General features: G+C 37.5%; 1 protein-coding gene across 1 annotated transcript in view; it reads right to left on the bottom strand.

Moving 5' to 3' along the window:
- The window catches only part of FBN2 (fibrillin 2), a 219,577-nt gene that overhangs the window by 147,592 nt on the left and 46,648 nt on the right, over positions 1 to 25,337 (bottom strand). Inside the window, 2 exon segments of the mRNA XM_021084720.1 lie at positions 3,900 to 4,025; positions 11,455 to 11,652. Coding sequence (XP_020940379.1) covers positions 3,900 to 4,025; positions 11,455 to 11,652 — 324 coding nt within the window.

Here is a 25,337-nt window from a genome sequence, read left to right on the forward strand (position 1 = left end):
GAGTAAATAACTAAAACAACTTTGTCTTTGAATGTGAGGAAATAGTGTACTTAACCAAAGAATGATTTTGCTCACTGCATGACAGAATTAGGGAAAGATTTTGTAGCCAAACTGGCCCAGGAGAAATAAGACAGGAATTTAGTAGACATGAGAGGTTTTATTGAATCTGGGATACTAACTTAGTGACTGGGGAAAATAACTGGTTCTTTTACACACACAAAAGACACATGCACTCACAGAAAAACATATATTCCTTCTGCCTTGCCCTCAGATTTACAGCTTGGACAGTGGCCTGTATCTGAACACAAGAAAAAAAAAAAAAAAGAATCCCACAAAGAATTCAAAAGAGAGTCTGCCTGATCAACGATAAAAAAACGAGCCTCAATGATAGCGAGTCGTGAGTTTCAAATATTAAATTACGAGGTGAATATTCCCTCACCATTTTTTTTCAATTTTAGTATAACTTATATTCAAATTCACACTTTCAGCACAAGACTTTTATGATAAGATTTTAGTTAATAAGACATTCCAATGAGCAAAAAGATCAGTTCTTTCTTTTAAATAGCAAAGACCTCTGACCTCAGAAACCTTACCTGCAGGAGACCAAAGAGGGACAATAACACAAAAATCTAAAAATGCCAAGTTGCATTTACTGTTTATGCTCTTGGACTTTGAATCACAACTAGAATAAATAAGATTATTAAGAAAGTGAAGAAAAAAAAAAGTCCAATGAAGGGACAGCACCCATGACAAAGATCACTGGCCTCTTTCCAAATACAGTATCAACTCTGGCTCCATATTTTCCTTTCTTTTTGGACATTCAACCCCAGTCAAAGAAATTAACTTATTATATGTCCTGTTCCCAATAAATCACTGTAGCCTATATATACCAGGAACTTTTTCAGGCTCTGTAATACACCATGAAGTGAGACAGAGTTTTTGTCCTCAAGGATCTTACTCAAGTGCTGAAGTGAGATGGTCAATAAATACACACACACACAAAAATCAATAACACAATTTTTTAAAATTATTAAGCTGACTTTACAATTTCTTGTTAATGCTACCATCATTTCCCTAATCACAGACCCAAAGCTCTGGAATTATCTTTCATATTTCTGAACGGACCTAATAACTTACAAGTTTAAAAAGATTTCTTTGGAGAATTTCATTGGCATATGAACAGAAATATAAAATGTGCTATAAAGGAAATAGGAAGGGTATCATTTAAAAGCAAATCTTAAATACTGCTGTATTTTATATCCATTGTAATTCACATAAAAATAAAAATATCTCAACCTTTGATAGCTGGTCAAAAGTAATTGCTATCACTATATTTTTATTCAGAACAAATACTAACTTTACGACAACATTTTTATACTAACATGAAATAAATTATATCTACCCTGACTATAATTCAAAACCTGTAATTGAGTATAGCAATAGTTTCAGTCTTTCCATACACAATATGCTGCCAATTACATTAAGTAATGTTATATAAAGAAATACCAGTTGATCTTTTACATAAAGAAATAGTATGTCCCAAATACAAGTGATAATAACTCGCTTTTAAGACCTATCCAAGTAAATATGACTTAGACACAAAATAGAGGCTTCATAAAGTCTTTAGTTTTCAAATTCTCATCACCATGTCTTCCAATTTTGCTGTTTCCCACTGATCTCAAACATGAAATCACACAATTTTTTCTGGGCACTGGTTAAATGGACTTGGCTGCCTGGGCAGGAAATAAGAAAAGAGACGACTGGATTCAGGGCTCTGGGTGGTGCCTACTTTACATCAAGAGCCCCCTTTCCTAAAAAACATAGACGAGTGTGAATAAAGAGCTTCACTGTCTTTCTCCCAACTCTGTCTTGGCTCTATATGTTGTTTTGACGAAACGGAGAAAAGGCTCGTTCCATTTTCAACTAAGAAGCAATACACTGTTGGATGATTAATGGAAATGTCACAACCACTCTCATCGGTCAGTGGCTCTGCCTTCTCACCTAGAATCAAACACTGTCTTTGTTCCTAAGTCCACCACCCTTGGATCTAGTTTGGATATTATTCCAGAAATAAAAAGCAAAAGGAAGTGACAAAAGGTTGAGCAACAGAATCAACACCTCGAAGCAGGAGGGAAAATACACAAAAAGGAGCAAGGAAACAGCAGCGTAGTTACCCAGACGCCTTGCAGACCCCCAATTCTTTGGTCCAATTCCATGTTTCAGGCTCTGTAATACATATGCTACTTCTTGTCTAGTGAAACAGTTTCACTGTTCCTGTTTGGGACTATAGCTAAACTCTAGATTTGACTTTTTCCACTTTCTTGTCTACAGAGAGAGACCTAATTTTTATAAGCAAGCAACAAAAAAGAACCCCAAATACTGCCTTTTGGAAAGGGAAGGAACACAAAATTACATACATCGGAAGACGAGTTTAGGTATCGAAGGTAAACAGCCTAAATGAACTTATGATCACTTTTTTCACAGGAAGTAATTATGACACTTCCTTTTAGTTTATTAGCACTTTTTTCACAGGAAGTAATTATGACACTTCCTTTTAGTTTATTAGCACTTCCTTTTAGTTTATTAGCACTACCAAACTCAGTGTACTGAACTTGAAAAATGCTCCCACTTAAGACCCTCGTTGGCCTATGGAAGAGGTTCAGATTAATGAATTTTCCAGACATATTTTTCCACCTCAGATAAGCTAGACTGGCTAAAACAAATCTCTAGAACATTTTTTTGAACTCTGAATAGATGAGAATACTTATATAACAAAAGTGAGAAAAGATATATACTCTGTTGTTTTTAGAAAATAATTTTAGTTGAAATAAAGTGATACAATTATTGAAAAGATAAACATTATACTTCAATACTACCAGAAGCCTCAAAAGTTTCTAAATCTCCATGTTCATTAAAGCTAGATATACTTGGAAGTTTCTTCTTCTTCTTTTTTTTTTTAGGACTATACCAGCAGCATATGCAAGTTCCCAGGCTAGTGGTCAAAAGGGAGCTGCAGCTGCTGGCCTACGTCACAGCCACAGCAACTCCGGATTCAAGCCACGTCTGCAACCTACACCACAGCTCACCGGCTCACCGCAATGCTGGATCCCTAACCCACTAAGCACTGCGCGAGGCCAGGGATCGAACCGGCATCCTCATGGATACTAGTCAAATTTGTTTCCGCTGAGCCACAAAGGGAACTCCATAAGCTTCTTGAATTTCATAACAATGATAAAGCTTTCAATGACAGATAAGTATAACAAGTGAATTTATTCTATGTGAGGAATGCTGAATTTACATTTCAATATAATCCCAAACTCATATTCCATAAATTATTAGTGTTTTTCGCATCTTTATTTGACTAAGATTACCTGTTGTTGTAATTTCCAAATCCTCCTTGAGTCAATTATGATTGCTTTTATTTTGGTTGCCAGTCAAAATTTGGTGGCCAGCCAAGCAGTATTATTCAATACAAAAAGGAAAATATTTATTTAAAATATATGACAGAGTACCAAACAAATGCATCATTTTACACCTGATACTGTATTTCACTTGAACTTCTCTTTACCCAATTTTAATGTCTGATATAATCTCACGAGTGAAATAGAAAACTACCTTATTAGGGAAAAAAACGTTACGTGGCTGGATTAGTCCCCTTCTCAAAACACAGGAACTGAGATAATAAACCAGGTGTAAAATGATAATTGACTCTTTTTCCAAATCAAACCCATTAAATACACAAGCAAGTACAAAACTACTCCAAGGTTATTCCTTCACTTTCATATTAAAATAAATAATTATAATTATGATCAAATTCTCCAAAATTCAAAACAAAGCCATGTTTCTCTTGGATTCAAAGTCAACATTTAAGACATGTCCATCAAAAGAGTGACACTCACCTTCACATTTCTGAGTAGTTTCACTCTGCTTATGCCCGGCAGGACATTTGCATTCAAAAGAGCCCACTGTATTGATGCAGTTTCCTCCCTGGCATATCCCAGGAATAGCCTGGCATTCATCAACATCTGCAAGAAGGACGTATTTTCAATACACACAGCACTGACTTCCAGAGTAGCTATGTATCTATCCATACATATTTTAATGTGTAGAAGAAATTCACTCGTTCTCAAAAGAAAGGGGTGAGGGGAGTCAGGACCCCTTTGTATGCATATGTTTTTAATGGAATGTTTTCAAGATCTCATTTTGTTTGAGTTTTTTCTTCTAGAATTTTGTTGCGAAAGTCCACCCATATTGTTCTGTAGACAACCAAGCCCTTGCTTTGATTTGCTGCAGACTGCTTTTTAGGGTGCTCACTCTTTTGGTGACAGCTACGCAGCCCCCCTCCACTTCATCCCACCCCAGATGAACAAATGAATTCGTACTGTCAACCCCAAGATGATATGAAACTTAACTCCTACTTGAAAATCTGTACCCAAAGAAAACTTCATGCCTAAGTGGCTTTGTTTTTAAATTCTTGCGAATATTTAACAACAAACAATATTAGCTGTCCACAAATTCAGACAGTAATGAGAAGAGCCCATTTTATTGAGCTGGCAGCACCTTGAAAGCAAAGCCAGACAAAGACATCATGAAATCAAGAAAACACTATCTTTTTGAAACAGTCACACAAAGTTATTAGCAAATCAACTTGAGGAATATATTAAAAGTTAACACATTACGACTAAGTGGAGTTCATCCCAAGAATTTAAGGCTGCTTCAACATTCAAACATAAATCAATTGATCATATTAACAGATTAAGGAAGAGATTACATGATGAACTCATAGATGTGAAAAAAGCAATGACAAAATTCAACACTCATTCACCATTTAAAAATTCTCAACTTGATGAAGGGGCTGTACAAAAAACTATAGCTAACACACTATAGGAGACTGAGAAAAAATCCTTTTACTTAGGGTTTCTGAATCATTCATGTTACTTCTATGTAAATTTGTATTAATTTCTGTGTAAAAGGTAATCATCATTAAAGATGAAGGAAAAATATAGAAAATTAAAGAGATAACCATTGACAAAAGTTATTAGTCTGTTCTTTTTAGACTTCCACAATTTTAAGAGTGGTAGCCCTCTTCTTTAACAAGAATAAGCTCACACTACAGGTGTTGCTCTGCGTCTTGCATTTTCTCATTAAAAAATATTTTGTGGATGCATTTTATGTCAATATATATTGACTTACCCTATTATTTTTCCAAAAACCCACAAGTTTGGTGTATCTTCATGTATTGTTAGATTTAAGCCTATGAAAGAGCTCAGCATTCTTATTTCTTCCTCACTCTTAACTATCTGTAAAACCAGTTGCAATAGTCCACAGTATTTTTACCCTAAAATTAAAGTCAATTTCATTGTCTTATTAAAGGATATCTGATCCAAACAAAATGCAACTAGAATGAAATATAACGACAAGAGGTTTATACCCTGAACAGTTTAATTTTCAACATTTCCAACTGCATTATTTTAAGAATGTACTACATTTCCACCCTTATTACAGTGTGGTATAAAATATCCCTAGAAGCCTCTTTTCCTGGAAGATAAATCCGAGAAAGAATATCTTGGGATAAGCTGAAAAATGAAGCCAAACCAATAAATCCCTCAATACTATTCATAAAAACTTTGTCTACATATTTAGTAGAGTCAGTAATTTTTTCAAAGGAGAAAGCAAACTGACTTTACAGGGTTTATTTTGTCATTGCCTAAAAAGTACTTTCCTATAAAAAATAAATAAAACCTAGACTATGTAGCTCTATAGAATTAAATACTTTTAGGTAGATCAAGTCAGCCATTAAAATAAAAGAGAAAAATCTGAAGGTTTCTAGAAATAACCAACATGAACCTAGAAATGCACACGAGTGCTCTCTCCAAAAAAAAAAAAGAAGTAAGCAGTGCTCAGACCTCCAAGTTATGCAAGACTTTTCTACCTCTCCAAGTGCTAGCATAAGGAATTACTAAGTCTGATTAGTTTTCCATGGTTCAAATTATACAGACATGTTTCTGTTCCTCCCTTCAATTCAAGCACAAACTTATAACTTCTTTAAATGTTGGATAACTTCAAATCACATGTAAGGCTTTTACAGAATAGAGCCAAATCTTTCGAAATGTAAACTTTATGTAATCACTGCAATCTATGTCTATTAAGGTCATAAACAATGTAACAAAGCAATAGTAAGTCTAGTGTATGAACTCTTTTATTCTCCAACATCTCCAAATAAACTTGTCCTAAGAGATTCAGCTGATTTTATTATATAAATTAGTATTAGATGGTATGTTGTTTTTAGCTGACATTAAAATGTGAAAAAGTTACGTGCAGGGCCACAGGCGTATAAAAATGGTTCACTTTATATCTGTGGGAACTGAGGACCAATTCCTAACAATATATTAATAGTGCATGATTGGTGCCTAATGGTATCTTTTTACCTGCAGGACTCTCAACGTGAAATAAAAAGAACAGAGCATGGTTCTGTCCCAGTCTTCCTTATCTCAACAAATGTCATCATCATTTATCCTGATGTCAAAGTCAGAAACCTAAGAGATAAACTCGGCATCTCCCTCTTGTCTCACGTCATCCCATCAGTAACAAGTGCTTACTTCCTAAATAGATCTCAAATCTTCGCCCTCTGCCTCTAGTCTGGTTTCATGCTCCATCATACATCGCCTGGACTATTGCAGGAAACTTCTGATTTTTGTCTGTATGTTTCCACTCTGCACCGTTCCCCCCCGACCCCGAGTTGATTCTTTATAGAGCAACTAAAGTATTTTTTATCTAAATATAAAGCAAAGTCAGGAGTTTGTGAACACTGCATATGATTGGTTTTCTGGTCTGTGAGTTGCTCTAGAGAAGCAGGAGATAGTTAGGATACACCCTTTAAAAACGATACTTTGTTATTCCGTCTCAGTGGGCCTGCAAGATTATCTTCTCTTTCTTAGTGAACTTGTATGCCTTCTAATTGTCCTCTGACATTCCAACTTGTGATTTCCTCAACCTTCCCCTTTGTCACTGATTTTTTTCAGCTTTAGGTATGCTGGTATGCATAGACGCACTATTTTATTTGCCTTTCATTAGGTAAAGTTTCAAACCCTCCTTGAGTTTCTTTCTCAAGTACCACCAATGCACTACGTGGCTCACGCTGTCTTTGCTGAACTCTAACACTCCTCTGAGCACCTGTTAAGAACCACCTTATTTATGATTTCTTGAGATAAAAAAGTGTATGAATTTTGTGGTTATTGGGTAATTCTTCTATGAAGCATGTTCTGCGGGCTTTTCCTTATATTCCTTTCTCTTTTTTCAGTTTTTATACATAAGCCCTTTCTTAAAATGGGACTGTTTGGTGCTGAAGCAAGAGTGGGGAGAGGCAAGAGGAAGAGGTTGGTTTGAAAACCTCTATATAGGGAATACTGCCTGAAGCAGCATCTGCTTTTTTTTTTTTTTTTTTTTTTTTTTTTTAAGGGCCACACCTGTGGCATATGGAATTTCCCAGGATAGGGGTCGAATAATTGGAGCTGCAGCTGCCAGCCTACACTGCAGCTCATGGCAACGCCGGATGCCACACACCTACAACTGAGGACTAGCCGTGCCTGCCTGATTTCAGCTAAGATTCAGCTTCTCTCCATGATTCCTGTGTAGTCTGAGTAACAGAATTAAATATTTCTGAACATTAATTCCGTGACACACACTACTTGTTTTGCAGGAACTGATTTAGGGTCTGTACTGCTGTTTCTTTTGCTGTTTCTTTAAGTCCCTGTCCTGTGTCCTAGCTAGGTCCTGACTCTGTCACAAAGGTCAGAACTGCCATGCCTCTCACATGGCTTGGAAGAGAGCAGAGGCCCAGCATCAGTCTATTAATATTGCCTCCGATAAAGCAAAAGAAGGATTTAAATGAGCACATTTCTTCTGCGGTATTTCTAGTTCTGAAATGTCTGAAATAGTTTAAAAGCCTAATTTCTAAAAATCAAGTAACATAAATTAATAGTCATGCAAATGTCAATACATTTAAAATTTTTTTAAATATACACTGATTATCTGAAAATCTAAAAGATCCACAGTCAAGTATTAATCTAAAATAAAATATCCTTCTACACAGAGTGAACTGAAGACGGTAAAGATTTTAAAAGAACTTCTTTGTGTTAAAAAAAATACAACATATGCATGTGACGGTTTATGACATATTTATTTAAAATTTGCAAACATTCTTGGGAAAGGGCTTAATGTAACTTTTTATACCTTTCATACACTCACTTTATGCTAGCTTGAGTTTGAAGGCCTATGAGAGCCAACTTTGGTCCTTTACTGTTTAATAAAAGGAAAAATATATAAGATTAAATGTGGATTAGTCTTAGGCATAAGGGCTGGAACCGAAATGCTCTCAGAATGGGAAGAGTCAAGAGTCCTTAGGATTGACCTCAGAGCACCTGAGGAAGGTATATACTCTTCTGAAACTGCTTATTTAAATCCAGAGGTCTTGACAGCAACAGTCAAAAGTTTAAAAATCTACTAGTTTCCTCACTGTTTAATTTTTTAAAAGTATCATCTTAATTTTCCATTGGCCCTCATTTTCCACAGTTATTTATTGTTTATTGCCAGATCATATTTATTCCTTCTTAAGCCATAGAGAAATAATTTACTAACTGCATCAGCTACCGGATAATATTATGTTTAAAACTTCAGAAGTGTCCTCCCTCAGCTAATATAAACCATGTTTTAGAACCAATATTATGCTATTTACAGTTATCATTTATGCAGCTTGAATTTATTTTTAACTCTATAAAAATTTTCAATTACTCTATTAAAAAAGATCACTATTGTAAAAAAAAGTATGACATGTATATATCATGTTTTATTATCTTGTTCTTTCATGCCCTATTATCTTCCAAATTATTTGGGAAACAGTCTAGAAATTTAAAGGGAAAAATGAAATCATAGTAAGATGTGGTCTTAAAATAGCCTGAACTGAGGGTCGGTTTTATTTAATTGAGAACTTTCTTACGATGCCATGATTCTGAAATAAAGCAGAACTTTTAAAACTTGCTTTCCCAGACATTTTAACCATGTGGCAAATTTCATTTTGCTCCTGTTGCTGTATTAATCTATTATATTTTAAGGCAAATGGAGCCTAAAACTTATCCTTGTTGCATAAACAAAACCCAATAAACTAGACTTCAGACATTACTAAATCCTGAAGGACATTCAGGAAGTTTGAAATCAGATCACACATTTTTCACAATGTCCTCAGAAAAACTAGGCCTCTCTGACAAAGTATCAAGGTTAAAAAAAAAAAGCCTAAGTACAAATACAGAAGATGAGGAGAGTCACTAAGAGTGTTTACAACCTGGACCATTTCTATGAAACAGTGTTTTGGGGAAGTATTTTAACTTCAATTTCATTTATTAATTCAAAAGATATCTACTGAGTATCTACTGCATGTTAGACACTGTTTTAAATGCCTCACAGACATTAGTGAATACATCAGATTTCTCCCCAAATGGAGCTTACTGTTGTAGCTGGGGGACAGTAAAATCGATAAAGACAAAAAACAAGCAAATGTATGAGAAGGGGATAAGCACTATAGAATAAACAAAAAGTATTATGTAAAAATCTACTCAGTATTAACCTAGTGGATCTATACAGAATTTTCTTTTTAATAGTAATCTACATAAATAAGTTATGCAGTAATCTTTATCTAATCTGGGAACTCTATGTAGTACAATAAGTATTATGCACTATACAGTGTAGTGTATCTTCTATAGAAAAAAACTATTGCTTTATCAGGAAACTCTAGTCCTATCATTAGTCATATCAACCATTTGGAATTTTATTACCCATATAAATAACAGACTAAAAATGACATTGAACCCCATCTTCATATTGGTTGTGAGAGACAAAACACTCACACAACCATTCTAAATCCACACAGGTGACAAAGCTTTTATATGCAGTTAAATATAAAGCTGCTCATCTGTTGAGTCACATGGTCATCTCTTGGATATCCAGAAGTTCTGATCCGAAAAGTGCAGTTACAGACCATTTTTTAAAACTATCTTTTATAAAACTACAAAACTAACAAAAATCTTGGGAGGCCACTATCACAGATACATTTTTATCAAATTATGCAGTGCACTCGTATTTGATTATTCAATACCCTGAGGTTATATACAGGCTCCCCAAATTTGTTCTCATTGGAGTTTTAGGATGCTTACCTGGCTTTCTGCAGTAACTATTTCCATGGGCTGAAGAGGTAACACTTATACCTCTGATACTGGTTACTAACATAACTTGAAAGATTTCTGATCTAGCTTTGTATACGACTTAATTATAACAAATAAACCTGAGGTCCATGTCTTACATACAAATAATATCACTTCTGTGAATAATACAGAAGTAATTTTCCACTTTTCTGTAATCCTACTGCCATCTAAAAACTCATTACAGCACTCTGTCCCAAGTTCTAAAAATGGTTTAATCTATCTGATATCAAAGAAGTTGCCAAAAAAGGGTAAGAATCATGGTGGCTGAAAAATTAATTAAAGTAATCATTCAGTAAATATATAACAATTTTCAGCTATGTGGGTTAAAATTGATGGTTGTAGGCTCCTCGGGGTCCCAGTCTAGCCCTGATACATAAAATGTGTGTCAGGATGTGGCTGGGAAGATTGATTGCCTGGAGCCAAGATGGTAACAGAATGTAAGCTCAGGAGTAACTGCAGTCATGGATGGAGGTCATACTTTGTCTCTGAAGACATTATTAGTAGCAATACTGGGCAGATCATTTCTCCCTGTCACCTGGGTTCAAGTTCTGATATTTTGATACTGGAAAGAGAGAAAAAATGTGTTATGTGAGTATTTACGGAGTAAATGCATAGTTTGAGGAGCTGTAGTGGAGATTGTGCAGTCCCATCTGGATGAAGACCTGGAATGTCTTACCCTTTGACTGTATTAAATATTTTAAATTGTATTTTTAAGCTTTTCCCTAGTTTTTCATGTCTTTCTTCTCCATTTGTGTCAAGAATTGCAAAACAACTACTAGGTGGCTAAAAGGTAAGCCATCTCTAGTTTGAGAACAATGTACTATAAGCTCATGCAAATGTCGCTAACTTTAGAAAGACCTTACATTTTGTAAGAACCAATGCCTTTAGGTGATCTTCAAAAAACTAATGCGATGGATAGAAGGCGAGATATGTGATAAAGAAAATAAACCAAACTGTCAACTGTAGAATCTTACATGATGGGTATATGAATGTTTATTATGTAATTCTTTGAAATTTTCATGTCTGAAAAACTTGATAATAAAATCTTGAGAAGGAAAACAAAGATAAGCCATCTCAGGTCACACCTCTTGGGAACAGTACCGGGTGAAAGGTTTCCATCCTCCGTGGCAGATCCCCCCAGGGCGGTGAAAGGAGTCCAGACGTGTGTGTGACTGTGCACACAGGCTGAGGGCTAACTCACCTTGGCAAGCCCCAGTGCGGATGTTGGGGATGAAACCCCGACGGCAGGGCTGAGGCTGGGCAGGGCACATCTCACAGGGGTGGCCCCAGGCCCGTCCAATGGTGGCACAGCACAGAGTCTTGGTGCAGACAATGCCTGTCAGCTGCCCTTGGCACATCTGGTTGTTGACCTGAGTGAAACATGGGCCTGTCCTGTAATCTGGAATGCGGGAGAAGACAGAAAGGCAGGTTTTAGGATCACACACCAATCTGACACCAGGACCTCCAAATACATAAAACAGACTGCTTCTTCTGATCAAAATGTCGAACAACAAAAGGCCAAAGGGTTTCATTTTGAAAATTCATAATGTTTCAGTAATGAGAAGTACATTATGAGACTTCAATGTATTCTACCCTAGACATTGTAAACGGGTGGCTCAAGGGCTGTGTCTGGGACACAGATGTGCTTTCTTGGCCTGCATGATGTTTTAAAAAGAATTTAACCGAGTAGCCAACATTTTTAAATTGGGAAATTCTGCATGAAATTTATATTTCTGGCTTTTCTTAAAAAGTTGGAAGTTCTGGCCACGCTAGCCCTGTCACCTTGCATGACAGTGGTAGAGTGAGGCGTGTCCCTTAGAACACCACAGCCCAGCCACCTCTTGCTCCAGCACTCCCCTCTCATCCACAGGGATGCCCCATCCGTGCCCTGATGACACCTGCTTTCAGGACTTCCCTTCACCTAGCAAAATGTCTTCCCTGACTAGGTGGTCAAGAGTTCAGAAAACCAAACCAAACCAATGAAGACATCTCCTTCCATATCACGCATACATCTGGGCAGTCTAGACTGTCTATAATCATTTAGTTCTAACAATTTGATTTCTGTTTCCTTGTCAATCTGTTTAGTTCTATGGGCAGCTCAGCTAGAAAGGCAGTACAAATAAAGCCCAAGGTGGGGGCGTCTTTCCAAGATCATACTACAGGATCTCTGTTTTCTAGAAGATGGTTGTAGCATTGGCCAGCTCTGTTACGATGATAAAAATGTTAGCAAAGCTGTTAATATATGTCACATATGACATGTAGGCAGACTCTTCTAGGAATATTGAGGGCAGTCTATTATGATCCTTGCATCTCCAAGTGGTTTATGGACCCACAACATATGCATCACTTGGGAGCTGGTTGGAAGTGCAGACAGACCGCATCCCAGACTCAGTGAACTAGAAACTGCCCTTAGCAAGATATTCAGGGGGTCCATACACACCTTAAAAGTTAAGAAGGATGGATCTAGACTACAAGAAACTTGAAAGGTAGGCATTTCTGCTACGTCGCTCTTCCTGCTATAATTTACTTAAATGGACCATCAAGATGATCAAGAACAAATATATATATTTGTTCCTTTAAGCAGAACTGAATCATTAAGGAGTTTTTAATTTGTTGCTTGTGTTTTGAAAGGCACAGGAGATCAGAGAAAGGTCAGTTTCCCGAAGACTGACCAATTAAATGATCCACAATTGTTATAAAATTACAATAGAAATATGTGAAAAAGTTTTTCCCCCTTTTTACAAAGATTGTATGCTTACAGTTTATTAACTCTCAGGAATGTAAGATAACAGTATTTCCTGATAAGACTTAATGTGAATGACATAATTGCATTTGAAGGGAAAAGTCAGAACAAGTTTATTTCTAGATTTTTTTTTTTAAAGAAAAAACAACGTTACATTCAAAGGAAAAATAGGCAATAACGTTGCTAAGATTTTTACAAAAAACTGTTATTGGGAAAAATCAAACTTGGATATAATTCAACATGCAAAATGTGAAACTAGAAAAACTTAGATGTAATCTAGATGCTACAGGATGACAAAAATACAATGTAAAGCCACATAAAATTTGTTTTTTAATGAAGAGTGGGGGTTTGTTAGAAAGAGGAAAAGAATGTGTTAAAAGTTCAGTACAAAGGAAACAACATCTAAAATAGGTAACTTTTTTAACAAGCCAGTTTAACATTCTGTTATTCTGCAGCTGAACTTCAACAAAAATAGTTCATTTTAATCCCTTTCATTAGAACAACAGATGTGCTGGCTGCAAATCACATTTCTGAAAAAGAAAATCTTTGTATTATACATGTAGATATGTCAACCTTGTAAATAAGCATGCTTCCCACACCACAAACTGCTAGGTTGTAAATTTTTAAAACCTACTCTATTGTCTTTCAGACAACACATTGTTTTGCCATTTTAAATATAGATGAGACTTTACAATAAATTATGGCAACTTCTGAACAAGTAGGGGAAAGTCTATTTTTCACTACAACCATAAAGCACTTATTTCTTAAACAGTTCCATGCATATATACCTATGTTCATATTCTGTACACTTTTAGGATACCCAGAGAGAAGTCTGCATAGCCTCTCATAATCTCATTCTTACGTAAACCACTTTGTCAGAAATTCCTTCCTTCTAACTACAACACCTTCTTAAAATTACATCCTCTTAGTCTGGTCTCCTTGGAGGAAAGGAATGTCTGGACAAGGACAGCTGTTTGTCCTCTGCAAATGACCTTTCATGTTGAATGCCCTAATTAAGCCAACCCCAGACTCCCCTTCCCCGGGAACAAAGCTTACCACTCCTTATTCCTTCTACCTATATTTTCCTTAAAGATGAGGCTGAATCTCTTTTCTTGTATGATTACAGTTTGCTTTCTGGTCGCAAGTGTTTACTTTAAAATTGAAGCTTACAATGTAGCCTATTGATTCCAGAATCACCAACGTGCTACATGAACAAATACTAGATATTGAAAAGAGATTTAAATTTCCTGATCAGATGAAAACATTCTGTCCCAGACATTACTAACATTTTAATTACAGTCAAAGAATCCTTAAAGAGCTTAATTAAATGTTATGATTGGCCATACATTCATCAAGATTTCGCTGTGAGTAAAATCTTATTGAATACTGTGCGGACTATTCATAGTCAAGGACATACTTGCAGTGTGTTAGCAAAGGATAAAAGGAGCGACCTGCTTAACACCCGGTCTGCTGGAATCAGTGGGCTGGAAACAGGTAGTTTCCTCACCACTACAGGGCCAAGAAAATTTTCTTAAAAATCACCCTGTAAAACACACATACTACTATTGTGAGTTTCTAAGTGCAATACAGCATATTAATTTACTTTACATAATTTCACTTTTATTCCCATGAAGTAATTACTGCAATTAGCACACTCGTCAAAAACGTCATTGGGAGTTCCCGTCGTGGCGCAGTGGTTAACGAATCCGACTAGGAACCATGAGGTTGCGGGTTCGGTCCCTGCCCTTGCTCAGTGGGTTAAGGATCCGGCGTTGCCGTGAGCTGTGGTGTAGGTTGCAGACGCGGCTCGGGTCCCGCGTTGCTGTGGCTCTGGCGTAGGCTGGTGGCTACAGCTCCGATTCAACCGCTAGCCTGGGAACCTCCATATGCCGCGGGAGCGGCCCAAGAAACAACAACAACAACAACAACAACAACAAAAAGACAAAAGACAAAAAAAAAAAAAAAAAAAAAACCGTCAAATTTTTTTTCTTAAATTTTACCATCACCACAACCCAATTTTAGAACATGGACATTATTCCCAAAAGACTGCCATGCTCAGCCCTAGCTCTAGCCAACCACTAATCTTTTGGCCACTACCAATCTGTCTTTTTTTTTCTGGACAAACATAGAAATGGAATCATATAGTATCTGACCTTTTTTTGTCTAGCGTCTTTTGTTTAGCGTAACGTTCTCGAGGATCATCCATGCCATGACATCTCCATCCTGTCTACTGAAGAATAACATCCCACTGTGTGAATATACCCATAACCAACCAATGAGTGGCCTCTTCCAGGGCTGTATGGTGAATGCATATTTAACTTTTAAAGAAACTGTCAAAAAGTTTTCCAAAATAACTTCACGATTTTATATTCCTACCGGTAATGAATGGGAGTTTCAATTCCTCCACCTCCTTCCTAATATTTTCTATTTTCATTAGTATAAACTATGTCACCATTTTACTTTAAATAAATACAATTGAATATATTTGAGAATTCTGCTGTATTTCACAAGTCCTCTTAATACAACTAGAGATGCTAATCAGTGCTAGCTAACCAAAGATGTGCATTATCGTTGTATGGACAAACAGATAAACTTTGGAAAGGATTCCAGAAGGTAAAGACAAAAATAAGTCTGCAGGGGATATGGGGATGAGCGAGAAAGTTTTTTGGTTTTTAATTTTTTAATGTATTATTTATTTTGATTTGCAGAGGAGATAGGGATTTCTAAAAGCCAATGGGGAGTTCTCCTGTGGTAAAGCAGGTTAAGGATCTGGCATTGTTAGTGCTGTGGTGTGGGTCCAATCCCTCGCCCCAGGGAACTTCCACATGCTACAGGTGTGGCAAAACAAACAAACAAAAAAAAAACCAACAATAAACAAAAACAAGACAAAACAACCAAAGAAACAAAAAATAAAGCCAGTAGGAAGGACCTAGTCTAAAGAGAGGGTTTCTGATTACCACAAAGAATAATTTCTCATATAAGACCCCTAAAGGAGTCAGGATAAGACTGAAACCAGAATTTGTATGGAGGAGTTATCCTTAGACATGGAGGAAAAAAAACGCCTTCTTGTAACCTGAGAGAAGACAGGCTGCAGAGATACGCAGGCATGTTTACATAGCAGAGGAAAAATGAACAGTGTCTTCCTGGACACCTTCTCTTTCCTTTGTGAAACAGGAGGTGAGACAGTAGGTCTGGGTAGAGGTTGGCTGGGGTATCAGATCTCAAAGGCCGAGATGGATGCTGCAGGTACTAGGAGAGGGAAGCCAGTAGATTCCCAGGTAACACCTAACACCTCTCTATGATGGATGAACAAGATGAGCTTACAGTGGGACCCGTCTGTCTGGGTTAGGGTTTTGTCCGTCAGAGGTGAAAAAAATTCAGAACGGCAAGGAGGTATAAGGTGCTATTATACACATTTTGAAATATAGACCATGAAATCTACTCTGGATGAGATGGGAAGTGAGAAAAGGAGTGAAAGGACAGATGAAGAAGTGGGAGAAAGCAGTAAGGTCAGTAGAGTAGGTGTCCCCAAAAAGTCCCAGAGGAGGAGGGAAATTAGGAACAGTGACAGCAATACATCAGCTATCCATGAGGCTATAATGTTATATATTCAACCATCAGAAGAATGCAGTTATGATATACAGCTGTGCAGATGTACACTGCTTAATTTAGGAAAGCTGCTCACAATTACTGTAATGTATATGGCATGCCCTGGAGCTGTGCAGTCAATTAATCCCATAAAGATAAGCAAAATTCCTTCATCCCCACTTGCGTATACAAAGAACTGCCTGATTGCAGAAAATATATGGAAATATGTCAGATTTCCCATCAAGCTGTACAGTCTTTGGACCTTGGCAAGAAGGCATTTCCATTCCCCAGGAGGGGAAAAAAAAAAAGCATTATGCAATTAAGTGATCACCTTGTGTGGGAGCTACACACATAAGTGAGTAAAATGAAGAACAATAGAGTGTGCGTAACCTAAGTCCAAAGATCCGAGCTCTATGAATAATGGAGGTTTGGACACCACAAGGACAGATAAGGTTTAGTGACCCCATTATGGTTCCAAGTGAGGATCTATCTAGTCAGTGTGCCTGCTGATCTCTGATCACAGATGTAACTGGAGTATGCAGAGAAGGCAATCCCCCAAATTATAGTTTCCTTAGTCTCAATAACATTTGCCTAAATGTCTGAAGGTCCAGACTTCGCACCAACTCTAAACATTCAGAGTTAAGTGAAAACTCAAATGAGACAGCAATGGTCTTCCTCAGTGGAAAAGCATCTGTCAACCTCAGGAAATTTTAGAATTAAGTACAGAAATGTTTAAGAGAATCAAGACCATTAAATTAATATTTTTGCTTTGAGGAACCTGGGCAAAAATTATGTACCTGTAATGTTTAATAGCACCTGATCTATTCCATTAGATTGCCTTGTAGCCATAATGAAAAATAAGCAACTTATTTAGAGTTGTGATTTTTATGTTAAAAGGTGACCATGCTTATATACAGCACTGGATCTTAATGAACTTCAGATTTTCATAAACTTAAAAGCTTGGGTATTTACACATTTAGCATTTAATTAGGTTTATGACAGTTATTTGAATACTGACAAAGGTTTTTAAATTGCACTACTGCAGTACTTAAGGGAGATATTAGGTGTATTTAATGTATTAAAGCAGAGTAAAACCTACATATGAAAATGGAACCAAAGAGTATTTAAAGTGACCTCCAAAATCTGCTAGACTTATTAATAGATCCCTGATATTTATAAGAGCACAAGAAATATACTCGAAAACATTCAAAGTAGGTATCTGAAGAGATATTTGGATAAACATGTAAACAGCATTATTTACAACAGCCAAGAGGTGACACAAGCCAAGTGTCTATTGGCTGGTGAATGAATAAACAAACTACATACCGTAGAATACTATTCAGCCTTAAAAAGGAAAGAATTCTGATACACTCAACAACGTGGATAAACCGTAAGGATGTTATTCTGAGTAAAATGAGCCAGTTACAAAAGGAAAAATGATTCCACTTATATTAGTGTCTAGCGGAGTCACATTCATAGAAAGGGAAAATGGAACGGTTCTTGACAGGGGCTGGGGAGAGTGGAAGTGGGGGAGTTTCCGTTTAATGGACTCAGAGTTTCAGTTTTGTAAGAAGAAAAGCATTTGTGGAAGGATGGGGGTGCTGGGTAGCACAACAGTGTGAAAGTACTGAATGTCACTGACTTGAGCATGGCTAAGATGATAAATTTCACATTATGTGTCTTTTACACAATTAAAAACATTTTTTTGTTTCTTGCTTTTTTTTTTTTTTTGGCCGCATCCATGGCACATGGAGGTTCCCAGGCCAGGGATCAAATCAGAGCTACAGTTGCAGGCCTATTCCACAGCCACAGCACCCAGGATCTGAGCTGTGTCTGTGACCTACACCACAGCTCACGGCAACACCGGATCCATAACCCAGTGAGCGAGGCCAGGGATCGAACCTGTAACCTCATGGTTCCTAGTCTGATTCGTTTCCACTGTGCCATGACGGGAACTCCAAAAATATATTTTTTTAAAGCTCCTGGAATAGCCAGGGCTTTGAAATTATATTTAAATAAAGCAAACCTGAATTTTAAATACTAAAATATATAAACATTGAGTCTTTTTCATATACGGAGTCCCCACAGAGGGCACTGAAGCATCCCCATTCCACACTGCCTGCCTGCTTTGGATATTTATGTTGCTTACAGCTGATCACAAGTTCACAGGATGCTACATGGGTCTCCTTCACTACATGGCTGGCAGGTTCTTCTGTAAGGTCAATTCCTAGCACTAGAACTGCCGGGTCAAGTGGCCAGTTTTAAAATTATTACATAACTGCTCTCCGAATAGGTGATTAATTTACACTCTCAACAGCAGTACCCAAAAGAGTATTTCCTCACACTCCTGCCAAAACCGAATAAAAGCAAATGGTTTAATTGTTATTAATTCAGTGACTGAAAAACAGTATCTCATTATCTTCGTTGAATTGTGACAAGGCCACTCATTGTCCCTACTTACTGACAAGGAAGAGGAGAAAGTTAGCTCTACAGCAGGCACTTTATAGTAACTCTTTCTCTAAACGATAGCACTTTATCTTGTGCTAAAAACCATTTTTGTCATTCTTACACATGAGAAAACTAAAAGTCAGAGACGAAGTCACAGGTGAAGAATCAAAGAGCTGAAAAGTGAAGCTGAGACTGGATTTCGGCACCCGCTTCACTTCAAAGCACCACACCACACAAGCTGTGTCCATTAGACCCCGAGACATAGACCATCCACAGCCTCAGCTTTTGGTAGCTTTCCTTCGCCTAACAGACCAAAGCCCTTGACTGTTTTAGTGAATATCATCACAGCTCCACAAACGCCCCCTCCCACGCCACGTACAATCTCCTAACTCTCAATGCTTTCTCCCAAAATAAGTCTCCACCTAACCAGGTTACATTAGGGAGAAGTTCTCTCTTCTACACTGAGAGAAACATGAAAGACTTTGCTTTTGCAAATAGGTGAGTAATTACTTTAATTACCACAGTTGCACGGCATTTTGTTTCTAACATAATACCGTTACTTAATATTTCAGGGAAATGTGAATCAGTAAATAAGGATCCCTTTCACCATTCTCTGTAGTCTTTCAAAGCATAAGGCTATGGCTGACATCAAAGGGCACTTGAAGAATGAAGAGGCAAGAAAGATAATTAGGTGCTGGCCAATGATGCAAATAAAATTGCTATCTTTGATGTCACATTTCATAAGGATGAGGGCCATCAAAGATGTGGTCCTAAAACTCATGGCCCATAAACTTAAAGTGCACTCTCCCAGGAGCAAAACCAATTAATTGACTTTAAGGACAAGCAAAAATGCTTAAGACTATAAACTAAGATTATTTAAGCAGAAAAGATACTGTCACTTTCGAAAAAGAAAGTTAAAAAGACAAAAATATGTTGTTAGGAGTTAATAAGGGAGTCACAGTCATAAATGATTAACACTGAAGGTGGATAATATGCACGTCAAACCAAAAAAGTACCAAATCTTAATGGTGTCTCAGAAAAATCTAGAGTATAGTTAAGTAAACCTGAATAATTTCAGGGATAAGTAATATGGGCTCACAAAACACTTATCCACTATCAATTAGAAACAGAATCAGTGGAGACCAGTGTTTGAAGAGACCTCATACACCCCTTGAACCAAATACAATGAGGTTATAAGATTGGATTACAGCAGCAGTGAATAAAATATTAGGCACAATTTGATGACAGAACCTCTATGTAATGATAAGGATGTAATGTACTATTTTTTTCTGAAATTTCTCCCTAAGTCAGCTCCTCCTGAACCTTGCAGGCAGCCAGACACATGTAACTGACGTAACCAAATCTCATAAATCACAGCTTTCCCGGGAAACTGACGCATCATATGACTGGAGAACAAAGGCCCCTCTTCTGTGATTCTGCCCTGACATGGAACTCCTAGTGCGACATCTAACTCGTGGGGCTGGGATTTCTCCTGAGAAGAGAGCAAATGCCATGGGACCCACTTGCTGTGGTTTTGCCTATAAGGGAGTTTTTGGGAAATGCTGAAAAGCAAGGAAGACCATAGCTCAAAAGGCCTTTTAGGAGGACATAGATAGCATCTATCAATGGATCCATCTGACTGTCAAAGAGGGAGGCCCTGACTCTGCGACTTACCTGACGGAGATGGAGAACAGCACCTGCTGGCACAGGTGGTCCAGCATGGGTGGTGGTCTACACTGGTGAAGTGAATCATTCCTGGATCTCTGGTTGGAGCCTTATACCTACCTGTTCCTTACACAGAAGTACCAGAAGAGGCTCAAGCACAGAGACACCCCCACCCCCGCCGTGCCCCCTCAGTAGGAAGGTTACAGTATTATTATACTAGTGCAATCGAATAAAAAGTACTGAGTCTTACACAGCCTCTCAGGTTGTAACTGCTGGAGAAACCCAGTAGCCTGACTGGTACTGGTTCTAAGGGAATTCCCTTCTTGAACAGACAAGTACATATCAAAAGGCTAAAGTCTCGTTTTGGCTCAAGTAAGTAAACCCTTTAATATTCAGACTCAACAGAAGAACAGAAAAACAAACGGTCACTGTATCAAGCGGAACTAGTTGTCTAGAAGATCAGATGTAAGAAATAGCTTACAACACAGGGCAAAACTTCTAAGAAGTTAATATCGTTAGTAAAAGATGAGACTTTGAGGACACAAATTGGAGACGAGAATGTAAATAATATGAATTCCAAAATAAGATTTTTAAAAATAGAAAATAAAGAAATTATAGGAAAAAAATCCTGCGTCTGAGTGAAAAGTTGCCTTAAATGTTCTGGTTAAAATTTCTTACAGTGTCCTAGACAGGAAAAACAAAACAAAACAAAACAAAAAAGATATGTTAAAAAAAAAGAGAGAAGCCTCGTGAAGTCTCTGAATCTCTGAACATTAAGACAAAAAGACCAAAAACAAACAAACAAACAAACAAAACCTCTCCATTTCCAGAGCAAAAAACAGATTATCTACAACAAAGATGAAATGACCTAACAGCTGTCTCTTTTGTACTATCGAGAGTTAAAACACAGTGAAAATGACATATACAGGTTATTAATTTATAATTTTTGACAAAGGATTTTTGAAACAAAAGAGCTATGTAAGACAGTAGCCTACAATATAAATTCAGGAATTGGGGGAAAGGGGAAGTATTTGCCAAAAGAAGGACTTGGAAATAAGTTATCCCTAAGATCTTAACCTGGGACTGTGAGATGTGAACAGTAAAATGTCTTGGAATGAGAAGAACAGGTATTATTTAATTTCTATATTACAGAAAAGTTTTAAGAGAGAAACAGAGGTTTCAATACAATGGTAATCACTGGTTTAATGAAGATGACAGAGTTTTTTAATTAAGGAAGATGGGCAGGGGAAGAAAGGAGTAAAGTATAAGTGATTAAGCCAAAAATGACAGCAAAGGGGAAAAAAGAAAACTACAAAATATAATGATGACATATATATATATATATAAAGCAAAATGGTGGGAACAAACTAAGTATACTGAAATCGTAATAAATCCGAATACCCTTGGTTTTTAATCAAAGATATAAATCATCTGTAGATCTGATTAAAATAACAAGATTTAGCTCTATCCTGCCTATAAGAAAACCATCAAAATGAAATGAAAAATCAAAGAAAATATAAGTGGTTTAAAGCAGAAGTAGTAACAGCCAATATCAAATAAGAGTAGACTTCAAGAACAAAAAGTATTAACTGAGTCCAAAAAAAGAGTATTATATAAGGTTGAAAAGTATAATTCATTAAGAAGAGGTAAGATTTATAAACCAAAACTATAATGTAAGAGCAAGAGCCAAGTTTCAAAAAACAAGAAAGCTTAAAGTTATAAGAGATCTTTTCAAACTGACAGAGCAAGTAGTCAAAACACAAATTAAAAAGTAAAGACAATAAAACAGCTTGCCTCAATAGATGGATTTACAATTTTGTACCATATAAAGAAAGAACCTGATATTCTTCTTTTGTTTTCATGGGACACTGACTATGGTAATTTGGTCATAAGCATGCCCTTATTTCAGTGAGAACCTACAGATCCCTGGGACATTCCTCTTCCACAGTGTCAAAGTCTGAATCTGCCCCCTTGGAGTGAAGGATTTTTTTTTTTTTTTTTTTTTTTTTTCCCCACTGTACAGCAAGGGGGTCAGGTTATCCTTACGTGTATACATTACAATTACAGTTTTTCCCCCACCCTTTCTTCTGTGGCAACATGAGTATCTAGACATAGTTCTCAATGCTATTCAGCAGGATCTCCTTGTAAATCTATTCTAAGTTGTGTCTGATAAGCCCAAGCTCCCGATCCCTCCCACTCCCTCCCCCTCCCATCAGGCAACCACAAGTCTCTTCTCCAAGTCCATGATTTTCTTTTCTGAAGGATTTTAAGTAATGTGGTTGATGACATTCACCAGAAAAAACTACCTTGTGCTCTTTTCTTTTCTTTCTTTTCTTTTTTTTTTTTTTAAGGGATCACAACCAACTTTTTAAACTGTAGAATCTGTTTGTGACATGAAACAGAATTTCAAAGAAAGAAACTTTAGCAGTTATAAATTTCACACCAATGTGGTTTGTTATAATCTGCAACTGTGCTGTCCAAAACAGTAGCCACTAGCCACATGTGGCTTTCTACATTTAAACTTTAAATTTAAATCAAATAAAGCAAACATGCAGTTCCTCGGTCACACTAGCCACATGTCAAGTGCTTAAGAGCCACATGCGGTTAGTGGCTACCATACTGGCAGCACAAAGGACACTGCCATCATCCCAGAAAGTTCTCCTGATGCACACTGGAACTAGCTGCCAACCAACACCACGAGGAAATGGGGAACGAGAGCCTTCGGTGTTGAGGTGAGAGTTCTTTTAAGAGGTTGTTCAAAACTATAAATCATTCCTATTCTTTTTCAGTGCCTCCCATGAAATCTGTGCAGTGCATTACGACTTTCATTTAAAGTTATCTGTACAGGAGTTCCCGTCGTGGCGCAGTGGTTAACAAATCCGACTAGGAACCATGAGGTTGCGGGTTCGGTCCCTGCCCTTGCTCAGTGGGTTAACGATCTGGCGTTGCCGTGAGCTGTGGTGTAGGTTGCAGACGCGGCTCGGATCCCGCGTTGCTGTGGGTCTGGTGTAGGCCGGTGGCTACAGCTCCGATTCAACCCCTAGCCTGGGAACCTCCATATGCCACAGGAGCGGCCCAAGAAATAGCAAAAAAAAAAAGACAAAAAAATTAAGTTATCTGTACAATAAGCTTATTTGGTTGGCATGAACAGTTTTCTATACAGATGATGATAGCTGCCTCAGGTAGGTTAAATAAAATTAAAATTAAATCAAATAGTCCAGAGTCACAAAACATAATTGAGCCAGAATTTCAATGACAAACGTGTCTGACCCCAACACCCATGTTCTTACCACCCGCCATCTGCTACCTCCCAGTGGCATCATCACGGGGGAGGAGTAAGACCAGTGTCTTGAGTTTGTTCCATGGTTCTTGCTCTGCACTAAATGCACTTCACTTACACATTTATTCTTTCTCTGACTTTAAGACTCTAGCTCCTTTATTCAACTCATAAATAAAGTCCAGCTCATCAAAGATGTCCCTGGCCATTTTGATATGCCTCCACTGAGAGAGCTGCATGTCCAACTAGATTTGGCCTTTCCACAAGTCTCAATGAGGAAGTAGTTCTCAGCTCTGGAAAGTCTCTTTTAGCAGGATGACTCATCCGACTTCAAATCCTATCAGCGGCTTAGCTTCTGCACTCAGAGTAAGAGGACTATGAAGAAATACCACCTCAAAGCTGAGACAGGCTACAGGGCTGGCACTGCAGACAATGCTGGCCGAGTGTGTGGGAAGTCAGACACACATCTACAGAAGGTGAAACTTACTGCCCTGTAAACTTCCCAAAGCGTCTCCACTATTAGGTAGGTGCCAGGCTTTGCCGCCAGCTTCCCCAAAGGTACCCAAGTCATTCAAGATGGGGCACAGAAAAGCATTTTGAGAACTGTATAGCATTATTTCAATTTTAATTATTTTCAGTACCAACTTTTAAAGATAGAACACCCTTAGAGACTATTGGATCTGACCATGTGATAAAGAGATGACGAAATCAGGTCTAGAAAGTTTCAGCAACTGGCCCTAAGTCAAAAGGATTTGCCGTAACAGTTGGAGCCCCTTGTCTCATTCTCCTGAAGTACTCCACATGAAATGGTACTTAGAGGCTTACAGCTGATGGAATCCAGGGTGTCAAGGGCTCAAAACACACTCACTGAGTTGAGATCCAGAAATATGGTCTAACTCAACAATCCCAAAATGTGGTCAATGGAACACCAGCTCCACAGAACACACGGAGTACAATGTGGAAAAAAAAGGTTCTGTGAGCAAATATATTTGAATCAAAAAAGAAGGAAACGTGTGTGTGTGTGCACGTGTGTGCGTGCAGGTGAAACTAGATGCCTTTCAGGAGCCCTCAATATACATACTTATGTACATTATTAACTGCCAAGAGGAGGCTATAATAGACAGTGCTCCAAATTTATCTGCTTATAAAATATCTTCCTTCAATAGCATTCCTCAACACGAGTGTGGGATGAACTGCACATTGGCAAACACTTATCTACCTTTATCAGCAGATGAGTCCCTTGTTGTATGCTCAAACATGGCTGTCTGGAATAGATTTAATAAAACAATACCTTGCATTAATTGGCTTTCCTCCAGATGACATTACTACAACCATAACTACCACACAGAACTTCAGAAACCTG

Source organism: Sus scrofa, chromosome 2 (assembly GCF_000003025.6).
Source record: "Sus scrofa isolate TJ Tabasco breed Duroc chromosome 2, Sscrofa11.1, whole genome shotgun sequence".
NCBI lineage: Eukaryota > Metazoa > Chordata > Mammalia > Artiodactyla > Suidae > Sus > Sus scrofa.